The sequence below is a fragment of the Babylonia areolata genome, chromosome 19 (genome assembly GCF_041734735.1).
Source record: "Babylonia areolata isolate BAREFJ2019XMU chromosome 19, ASM4173473v1, whole genome shotgun sequence".
In the NCBI taxonomy this organism is placed as follows: domain Eukaryota; kingdom Metazoa; phylum Mollusca; class Gastropoda; order Neogastropoda; family Buccinidae; genus Babylonia; species Babylonia areolata.
Genome location: NC_134894.1, coordinates 12,810,003 through 12,821,514, shown reverse-complemented (window position 1 = coordinate 12,821,514; position 11,512 = coordinate 12,810,003). Strand labels below are relative to the sequence as shown.

General features: G+C 42.3%; 2 protein-coding genes across 2 annotated transcripts in view; one reads left to right on the top strand and one right to left on the bottom strand.

Moving 5' to 3' along the window:
* Positions 1-5,876: 5,876 nt before the first annotated feature.
* The window catches only part of LOC143294005 (choline transporter-like protein 2), a 12,348-nt gene continuing 6,712 nt past the window's right edge, over positions 5,877-11,512 (top strand). The window contains exons 1-4 of the mRNA XM_076605399.1: positions 5,877-5,896; positions 8,548-8,724; positions 9,390-9,518; positions 11,463-11,512. The exon at positions 11,463-11,512 is cut by the window's right edge and continues 20 nt beyond it. Coding sequence (XP_076461514.1) covers positions 5,877-5,896; positions 8,548-8,724; positions 9,390-9,518; positions 11,463-11,512 — 376 coding nt within the window. The remainder of the gene's footprint in view (positions 5,897-8,547; positions 8,725-9,389; positions 9,519-11,462) is intronic.
* LOC143293462 (secernin-3-like) overlaps positions 9,514-11,512 on the bottom strand; it is a 108,599-nt gene continuing 106,600 nt past the window's right edge. The window contains exon 7 of the mRNA XM_076604346.1: positions 9,514-9,528. The gene's annotated coding sequence lies outside the window, so the exon portion shown is untranslated. The remainder of the gene's footprint in view (positions 9,529-11,512) is intronic.

The following is an 11,512-nucleotide window of genomic DNA, read 5'->3' as shown; positions in this document are numbered from 1 at the left end:
CATTCATTTATGCATCGTTCCCTGAATTGACGTTCATATACTTCTAAACACCGAAATGATGGAGTGTTATATTATTTCGTTTGTTTGCTCGTTCTTTCGTTCAGTTCCCTTCATCCATTCCACACTCTCATCTCCGAGCATGGATGCTGGATTTCGAACTGATGAAATTAAGTAACAATCCAAAGTTGTTGTTGTTGTTGTTTTGTTGTTGTTTTTTGTTTGTTTGGGTTTTTGTTTGTCTTTTTCTCCAATCTTTTTCTGTTTGTTTGTTGTTGTAAAGACAGGTTCCAAAGACGAACAGCAGGTAATAAACGAGTGATAGAGAGAGAGTGGTGGGAAAAGAAAAACATTGTTTTACTTTTTTACAGCCTCTCTGGGTGAAACACAAAACAAAAAACACACACACACATAGAAATACATATAAAAAAAATCCACAGGATATATTCCGAATATAAAAAGAAGGGGTAAATAACAGGATCTTCATAATACTTAATAATAAACAAATTTAATTTTTCGTTAACAGTATGAGGCACTGGTAAATTATGTGAGAGATCTTGGCAGTTTTGTCCCGTGTAATCATCATAAATTTAGTTTTGATGGGTTGAAGAGCCGTGTGGTTTATTTAACAGGGCGTCTGGCATATTTTCTTGCATGATAAGACGACTCTGAGCATCAAAATTACTTGTATTCAAAGTAGTGTCTAAAGCAGTATAATCAGTAAACATGTCGCATTTCCCCTCGTAAGAGATAACGGCAGATCGTTGAGATGCAATGAAATTAACATTGGACCCAATACTGAGCCCTGTGGAACACCAAACTTGTCGGAGAGAAAGTTCGATATATACGTATTTAAAGATACTATACAATACTGATATGTGTACATGAATTCGTACAAGTAACAAGTACCTCTCTCTCTCTCTCTCTCTCTCTCTCTCTCTCTCTCTCTCTCTCTCTCACATGAAGTTCATTTCGTACTTTGTTGTCCCATGTTTAAACGATCTCAGAAATCAGCTGATGTCTTCAAAATATTCAGGTAATCATCCCTTTTCAGACCCTCAGAGCTTATGTCATCCACTAACGAACATGTTAATAGACAATTGGCAATTTTCCTATATAAAGCCATAGAAATTAGAAATATTGTTTGCAGTTGAATGAGGTATTACTTTCCCCTTTATTAGAAATACTAATTACAGCTGAGGATTGCTTCTCATATTTTTGTTTTCATTGACATCATTTAACTTATCTATGATTATGGTATTTGAAATGTTTGTTTACAGCACCCCTTCATGAGGCACATCCTGTGTTGAATTACACATCCGTGTCCGTATCCCGCTCTCTCTCTCACACACACACACACACACACACACACACACACACACACACACACACACGCACACGCACACACACACACACACACACACACACACTGTAGACAAGGGTCACTCGTTTCACATAGACAATTTGGTATCATTAGTTGGTATTATTTCTATAGTTAAGTATTAGTGTCCGTCACACAGACTGGCTGTATGAGTGTGGTATGGCATGTCATAATGATATGGATACTTATATGCGCCTATCCTCTGTCGAATACCAAGCTCTAAGCGCTTTACAAATACGGCGTCATTTGCACAGCAGACTTCTACCTGGGTAGAGCCAACTGACAGCTGCCATTGGACGATCATCATTCGTTTCCTGTGTCATTCAATCAGATTTCAGTTACGTACACAAACACACTCATACTGACATGTGACATTTTAAATGTAATGAACATTTCGTTCATTTACCCCGCCATGAAGGCAGCCATACTCCGTTTTCGGTGTGTGTGTGACGAGCGCAATAGCCGAGTGGTTAAAGCGTTGGACTGTCAATCTGAGGGTCCCGGGTTCGAATCACGGTGACGGCGCCTGGTGGGTAAAGGGTGGAGTACAGGTTGGGTAAAGATCCTGTAATCCATGTCAGCGTTCGGTGGGTTATGGAAACAAGAACATACCCAGTATGCACACCCCCGAAAACGGAGTATGGCTGCCTACATGGCGGGGTAAAAACGGTCATACACGTAAAAAACCCACTCGTGTACATACGAGTGAACGCAGAAGAAGAAGAAGGTGTGTGTGTGTGTGGAGGGGGGGGGGGGTGCATGCCGGATATGCTCACCGAACGCTGACACGGATTACAGGATCTTTAACGTGCGTATTTGATCATCTGCGTCCGTATACACACGATGGAGGTTCAGGCACTAGAAGGTCTGAACATATGTTGACCTGGCAGATCAGAAAAATCTCCACCCTTTACCGACCAGGCGCCGTTACCGAGATTCGAACCCGGGACCGTCGGATTAGAAGTTCATCGCTTTCGCCACTTGGCTATTGCGTCCAGTTACAACTGAGGCTACATTACAAATAAATAGATAAAATAAAATGAACATCAAAACAAATGAAAGTTGCTTCATGGAAAGGAGAGAAGAAATTGAATCCACTGCTTTAGGAGATAATTCATAAATTGGTAATGTTATAATGAGCTGTTCATGGCGTCAAAGGCTTTTGCGAAATCAACACACACTAAAAGCTTCGATAAAATGTTTTTTGGTGTGTGTTTTTTTGTGTTTTTGTTTTTATTTGTTTTTTGTTGCTGTTTTTTTCATTTTATATATCTTTTTATGTAACAGCCATCTGTCAATAAATTTGGTATGAGCTGTTTGGCAAGAACAATTCTCTCCAAATCTAGATTGATTTAGATGTATACTGGTTATTTTTGTCTAGATGTGAAAGAAGACATTTATTGATATGTTGCGCTTGTGGTGGGATAGGTCTGTTATTCAATAGATCTATAATGGTAAAAATTCAGCTTGTCACAAAACATTTGGAAAACAGTTTGGTTAAGACCAAGACTGTATAATTGTGCAGGTTATTGTTTCTGCCTTAATCAGTGCAGGTTAAGAATTTTTCCGCCCGTTACATCAGTCTCGTAAGGGGGTGTCTGTTTTTGTTGCCCCAGAGCAACGAGACCGCCATGTAGGCCTGAAGCACTAATATTGGCCTGTATTTGTTTAGTTCTTCTGAGTGATTGATTATCTTTCCATTTATCGTTTTCAATTAGGCATACTTGGCTCGTTTAGGGTGAGAAATGATAATGTTGTTAACGAATAACTGATACACCATATCAAAGGTTTAGAGCGAATGCCTTATGCATCAGTTGATATGTGGCTTTCCTTGTTCATTTGATATCTTTTTTATATATATATATAAATCATAATAACATATATATATATATATATATATATATATATATATATATGTGTGTGTGTGTGTGTGTGTGTGTGTGTGTGATTTTGTGTTTAGTTCTTTTGTTGTTGTTTTTTTTTTTTTGCTAGTATGGGAAAAGCAGGACAAGCTCTATGACTTTAAAAAGAATAGTTTTCGCCATTATATTTTTTAATATTTTTTATTTTTTTTAATAGGGAAGGTGGAGAGGAGGGGTTCTGAAATGTTTCTTTCATTTTCTTTGACCGCCGTGTACAGCTATCTGGCATCAATGGGAGAAAAAGAATTCAACAGTCAAAACTCCAAAAGTCAAAACTCCTCAGGTCAAAACTCCACAATGAAGTGAGTGCTCAGTTACAGCCTGACGACAATTCGACAAAGTTGTGCTTGTCTAAACACGCCGTAGAGAAGTCAGCAATGCTGTGCTTATCCAAACACGCCGTAGAGATGTAGGCAATGCCCTACTTGTCCAAACACGCCGTAGAGATGTAGGCAGTGCTCTAGACCCGCCGTAGCGAAGTCAGCAATGTTGTGCCTGTCCAACACACTGTAGAGAAGTCGGCAATGCTGTGCTTGTCCAAACACGCCGTAGAGAAGTCGGCAGTGCTCTAGACCCGCCGTAGAGAAGTCGGCAATGCTGTGTTTGTCCAAACACGCCATAGAGAAGTCGGCATTGCTGTGCTCGTCCAAACACACTGTAGAAAAGTCAGCAATGCTGTGCTTGTCAAAACACACCGTAGAGAAGTCGGCAATGTTGTGCTTGTTCAAACACGCCGTAGAGATGTAGGCAATGCTCAAGACCTGCCGTAGAGAAGTCAGCAATGCTGTGTTTGTCCAAACACACTGTAGAGAAGTCGGCAATGCTGTGCTTGTCTAAACACGCCGTAGAGAAGTTGGCAATGTTGTGCTTGTCTAAACACGCCGTAGAGAAGTCGGCATTGCTGTGCTTGTCAAAACACGCCGTAGAGAAGTCGGCAATGCTCTAGACCCGCCGTATAGAAGTCGGCAATGTTGTGCTTGTCTAAACACGCCGTAGAGAAGTTGGCAATGTTGTGCTCGTCTAAACACGCTGTAGAGAAGTCGGCAATGTTGTGTTTGTCTAAACACGCCGTAGAGAAGTTGGCAATGTTGTGCTCGTCTGAACACGCCGTAGAGAAGTCGGCAATGTTGTGCTTGTCTAAACACGCCGTAGAGAAGTTGGCAATGTTGTACTTGTCTAAACACGCCGTAGAGAGGTCGACAATGCTCTAGACCCGCCGTATAGAAGTCGGCAATGTTGTGCTTGTCCAAACACGCCGTAGAGAAGTCGGCAATGCTGTGCTTGTCTAAACACGCCGTAGAGAAGTCGGCAATGTTGTGTTTGTCTAAACACGCCGTAGAGAAGTTGGCAATGTTGTGCTCGTCTGAACACGCTGTAGAGAAGTCGGCAATGTTGTGCTTGTCTAAACACGCCGTAGAGAAGTCGGTAATGCTGTGCCTGTCTAAACACACTGTAGAGAAGTCAGCAATGTTGTGCTTGTCTAAACACGCCGTAGAGAAGTCGGCAATGCTTTGCTTGTCTAAACACGCCGTAGAGAAGTCGGCAATGCTCCAGACACGCCGTGGAGAAGTCGGCAATGCTGTGCTTGTCAAAACACGCTGTATACGGTAGTCAGTCGTGTTCGACTATGACCACCAGAACAGCAGAGGAGGCAACTGCTGTCACGACTATCTGTGCCAGAAAGGGTTTTAGAACAGTCGGCGTTGGGATGGTTCCCAAAGGCCAGCTAGCCCCCAAGACTGCAGCACTGAGAGCCAGTGCATTCTTGCTTTCTAGTTTGAGAGTCATAGTCCTTCATAAAAGACCAAGCTGTAAATGACTTCCCATTGCAATGGAAAAAAACATTGATCATACAGCTCTCACTTTGCTGTTGTCCCAGATGTAAGCTTATGTCGATCTGTGGTGTAAGTTAGGTGTTGGCATTGCAGGCAGAGAAATAACTGACTGCCACAGCGTGAAGGTGTCAGTCACGGTTTTAATTTTCTTAGCATCGTGTCGAAAAGATTATACGAATCTGTCATTATCATATGGTCGAGATAATAATAATAATAATAATAATAATAATAATAATGGTATTTGTATAGCGCTGAATCTTGTGCAGAGACCAATCAAAACGCTTAATGATTATTGTATACATGTATTTGGTTATCAGTATCTTGTTTTGTTCGGCGTTTATGGTTGGGTAATTGAATTTATGGCTGCATGTTGGTTGGTTGATTTTTCAGGTTTAAACCTGGTTTTAACCTAAAAAAAAAAAAAAAGAAAAAAAAGAAAGGGGTTAAAGAGGGAGTGTGTGGAATAAGAGAGGGAGGGGAGGAGGGATTCTGGGGGAGAGTCAGTGAGACATGCCCTTGAGCGTGAAAAAATATTGATGCTGCTGCTGCTGATGATGATGATGATGATGATTGTCACGTGGAGACCAGATGAAGGTGTGCCCAACATCAATGAAGTAATGAACCACCAGAAAACGCATTTGTCAAGGGAAGCAACTACCAGGGTGCTAGTCTTTCCTCCAGGCGATTGTGCAAGATGGCATGTATATACAATCTGCACTAAGCGCACGCACGTCTAAAACAATGTCAGAAACAGAGTACCGGTTAGTGGAAGGTATATGTGTAGGCTTGGGTTCTGAGACGGAGAGGGGATGCTCAGTTAGAATCTACATTTGCAGTGAAATATAAAAGCACGCAAATATAATTACACGCAAAGAAAGAAAGAAAACATAAGTGAATAAAGCTGGAGCATAGCGACGTGCTCTTGCCGACCGGGAAGAAGAGCAGCCCAAATATTGCAGCGGAACGGATGGCTGTTGCCAACAACAACACCACCACTACCAACGCAAACAGTGGATCCCTTTTTGTTGTTTTCCAGGAACTTTACCGACGCGATAAAGGACGGAGATGTCAAGGACATTCTGGACAATGTTCCATGCGATCCTGATGTAAGCAACGCTGTCGGTGTATAGATATTATTATGACGTTTGTACCGGCTACTTTGCCATAATTACAATGGAGGGTTGGACGCTAGAACAGTTCCATTTGTACACATGCGTACGCACGTGTTCAGGCATTCAGCTACATTTTGCATGGGAACGATCAAGCGCGCGTGTTTGTGTGTGTGTGTGTGTGTGTGTGTGTGTGTGTAATATTGTGATCAAAAATATAGTGTGAAGTCAAAAAATATTTTATGACCAGCTGTAGAGTACGAACTTACGTAAGCAGACGCAATTACTCAACACACGCACACACACACACACACACACACACACACACACACACACGCACACACACACACACACATACACACACACACACACACACACACACACACACACATACACGTGCACCTATATATTATATACACGGACATGCACACACCAGGATACACATAAAAGTCAGAAAGAAGAAAATGACGCGAAAAACTGCTTGTTCACAGGATAGCTCAGAAATTGGAAAGGCGTGTGAATTCGTCAAATTCGGTGGACACGAGTGAGTTCCATTTCCTCCCATTTTTATTATCATTCATTCATTCATTCATTCATTTACTCTTTTGTTATAATAACAATGACAGTTATAATGGTGATGATGATGATGATTGTTTATTTACTCATTGCTCATCACGCTTTTTGCGGGGGAGGGTGTGTGGGTGTGGGTGGGTGGGGAGGGGGTCAGGGGGGGCGGGAGGGGGGCTGCCTCACCAACTGTGCTCTGCCACTCTCTTTATCCTCACACCGTTTGTCCTGAATCCCTCATGCCATAGGCCTAGGTTACATATAGATTCTGTATAAACCTAATATAGTGTATAGGATCAAACAGAGCTGCATCTGGCCACTCACTGGAGGAGACCTTGTCCAGGTGAGTCTCTGTGAAAGTGTTCAGTAAGCTCGACGTAACTGTGGGTTCGGAAGTAAGTTGATAAGGAGTGTTGACGTTTCTGACCATAGGTCCTTCTTTGGGGGACTTTGATTCGTGAACTAACACTCATTTTGATAAGGAGTGTTGATGTTTCTGACCATAGGTCCTTCTTTGGGGGGGACTTCGATTCGTGAAACAGCACTCACTTTGATGAGTGTTGACGTTTCTGACCATAGGTCCTTCTTTGGGGGACTTTGATTCGTGAAATAACACTCACTTTGATAAGGAGTGTTGACGTTTTCTGACCATTGGTCCTTCTGCAGGGGACTGTACTTTGTTAAGTAGACGCAATCCTCAACCTGCTTAAAATCTGATCTGATCACTGTCCTCAAAGAAGGACTTTTGACCAGAAACGTCGATGCTTCTGATCAAAGTGAGTCTTTTGGTGGAGTGATGGTCTAGAGGTAACGCGTCCGCCTAGTGAGCGAGGGAATCTGAGTGCACCGGATCGGATCCCATAGTCGCCAGTATTTTCTCCCCCTTCACTAGACCTTGAGTGGTGATCTGGACGCTAGTCATTCGTATGAGACGATAAACCGAGGTCCTGTGTGCAGCATGCACTTAGCGCACGTAAAAGAACCCACGGCAACAAATGTCCCTGGCAAAATCCACTTCGATAGGAAAACAAGAAAACAAATAAAATTGCAGGCAGGAAAAAAAATACAAACACATGGGTGGCGCTCTCAGTATAGCGATGCGCTCACCCTGGGAAAAGCAGCCCGAATTTCACACACAGTAATCTGTTGTGACCACAAAAAAAAAAGAAAAGAGCAATACAATGCAATACAATACAATCATTTCACAAATCACAGTTCAGTGAAGAAGGATACGTGGTCAGAAAAGTGAACACTTGTTGTCAAGGTGAGAGTCTCATCACAACACGACACGAAGTGGAGTGATGGCCTAGAGGTAACGCGTCCGCATAGGAAGCGAGAGAATCTGAGCGTGCTGGTTCGAATCACGGCTCAGCCGCCGATATTTTCTCCCCCTCCACTAGACCTTGAGTGGTGGTCTGGACGCTAGTCATTCGGATGAGATGATAAACCGAGGTCCCGTGTGCAGCATGTACTTAGCGCACGTAAAAGAACCCACGGCAACAAAAGGGTTGTTCCTGGCAAAATTCTGTAGAAAAATCCACTTCGATAGGAAAAACAAATAAAACTACACGCAGGAAAAAAAAAAATACAAAAAAATGGGTGGCGCTGTAGTGTAGCGACGCGCTCTCCCTGGGGAGAGCAGCCCGAATTTCACACAGAGAAATCTGATGTGATAAAAAGAAATACAAAATACAAATGCAAATACTAACAACAAGGACTTGTGCTGTACGGCCCAGGTACGCGACCAGGCTGCAGTTGTTCGTGCTGTTCATGCTGTTCTGGACGACGAACTTCGTCGAGGCCCTGGACCAGATAGTTGTGGCCGGGGCCTTCAGCATCCACTTCTGGACCATGGACAAGAAAAGCCGCTCCTTCCAGATGGTCATCTTCCAATCGTTCTATAGAACCGTCAGGTCAGTGGGCTAGTTTGTTTGTTTGTTTTAAAACCCTCTTGGCCGAGAGAGTGGTGATGTAACTTGGGCAAGACACTCTCCACTATAATCAGATTCTAGCCCAAATAGTCGGAACAGCAGTTGTCTCCTCTGCTGTTCTGATGGTCATTGTCGGACACGACTATCAACTCTCTCTCTCTCTCTCTCTCTCTCTCTCTCTCTCTATATATATATATATATATATATATATATATATATATATATATATATATATATATATATATATATATATAGGCCCCATTATCGGCACCGGCATCGGCTCTCTCTCTCTCTGTCTCTCCGTCTCTCTCTGTCTCAGTCTCTGTCTCTCTCTGTCTCTGTCTCTCTCTCTACTCTCTCTCTCTCTCTCTCTCTCTCTCTATATATATATATATATATATATATATATTTCAATCAAGACCCCCCAGACGCCCCCCAAAAAACAACAACAACAAAACAACCACCCCTAAACAACAGAAAATACACACACACACACACACACACACACACACACACACACACACACACACACACACACACACACACACACACACGCAAAAAAACAAAACAAAAAACACCACCACCACCACCAACAACAAAAACAACAACAACAGCATGGGACTGTGTGTTCCCACCTTCCCCTTTAGGTACCACCTGGGTTCCCTGGCCTTTGGGTCCCTGGTGGTGGCCATCGTGCAGATGATCCGTTTTCTCCTGGAGTATGTGGACCGCAAGATCCGCATGGCCGAGAACAAGGTGGCCAAGTTCCTCATCAAGTCAGTATACCTACACACACACCACCACCACTACCACTGTCACTAAAATGATGATGGTAGTATCGGTATCAGTATCAGTATCAGTATCAGCAGCTCAAGGAGGCGTTACTGCGTTCGGACAAATCCATATACGCTACGCTAAGCAGATGCCTGACCAGCAGCGTAGCCCAAACGCGCTTAGTCAGGCCTTGAAAAAAAAAATTAAAAAATAAGAAAATAAAATAGAATAAAAAATATTATTAATGATAACAATAATGATAATTTTTTTTTAATAAAGATGAAATAGAATAATAATAAATAGATAATTTTTAAAAATATTATTATAAAAATAAGAAATTAAAAGATAGAATAGAAATATGAAAATGATGATGATAATGTACGAGGGTCATTCAATAAATAAGGTGAATTTTTCGGTATAAGGACTTCTAATACAGATAGAAGCTTACTTTTTTTCTTTTTTTTTTTCAACGTAGTCTCCCAGCACTGTCACACACTTTTCCCATCTGTGCACAAGCTTCCGTATTCCCTCAGCGTAAAAATCTTTGGACTGATGTCTCAGCCAGTCGCTCACAACACTTTTGACTTCATCGTCACTTTCAAACTTCGTGCCTCTCGTGAACGCTTTCAAGGGACCAAACAGGTGAAAGTCTGAAGGGGCAAGGTCTGGGCTGTAAGGGGGATGAGGGAGCAGTTCCCAGCCCAGCTCGTTGATGGTCTGCACCGTTCGGGCTGCTGTGTGAGGCCTTGCGTTGTCATGATGCAAGATGACTCCTTCTGACTGATGACCCCTGCGTTTGTTCTTTATGTCTTTCTTGACCTGCCTCAGCAGTTCACAGTAGTTGGCACTGTTCACAGTGCTTCCTTTCTCAAGGAATGAAATGGTGATTGGGCCTTGCATATCCCAAAAAACGGTGAGCATCACCTTCCTCGTGGACCGCTGGGACTTGAACTTCTTCTTCACTGGAGAGCCTACGTCCTTCTTTAAACAATTTAGCCCACTTGTAGACATTTTTTCGGCTGAAACATGTGGCACCATACACAGTTGACATTCTCCTATGAATTTCAACTGGTTTGCATCCTTCAGCAACCAAAAACTTGATAACTGACCGCTGTTCAATCCTGGAGCATGCTTCTTGGTCGGCCATCTTTGTTAATCGCCAAAACTCTCAAAGTTTGTTTTTTTTTTTAATCTGCAAAACAAATTAAATCCATTTGAAAAAGAAGTAAAAAAAAAAAAAAAAAGAAAAGAAAAAAAAAGTAAGCTTCTATCTGTATTAGAAGTCCTTATACCGAAAAATTCACCTTATTTATTGAATGACCCTCGTAGCAGTGGTAGTAGTGGCAGCAATGATGATGATGATGATAGGGGGCGGGAGAGGGTGTGGAAGAGGGAGTGGTGGTAATCCAACTGTTCATTCACAGGCAATGTAATAATAATATTACTTTCAACACGGTATGTTCGAACCTTTTCACAATTTCCATATTAACTAAGTATGGGGTCATTTTCCTCCAGACTGTTTGGAAAGAGAGAGATACGGATACGGATGTTTTATTCAATACAGGCCATAGCCCCTCATGAAGAGGTGGTATTAACAAACATTTCAGATGTAATAATTATGGATATGTTAAATGATATAAATAAAAATAGAGAAAAGAACACGAAAAGCAATCCTCAACTACAATTAGTATTGAGAGAGAGAGAGAGAGAGAGAGAGAGAGAGAGAGAGAGAGAGAGAGAGAGAGAGAGAGAGAGAGAGGTTGTTTCGTCCTGGGTGTTGTGCTGTGCTGATCCAGATGCTTGAAGTGGTGCATGATGTGCCTGGAGAGAAAGACAGAGACACACAGAGACAGACAGACAGACAGACAGAGAGAGAGAGAGAGAGAGAGAGAGAGAGAGTGAGAGATGAGTTGTTTCATCCTGGGTGATGTGTCGTGGTGTCCCAGATGCTTGAAGTGGTGCATGATGTGCCTGGAGTCCTTCATTAAGTTCCTCA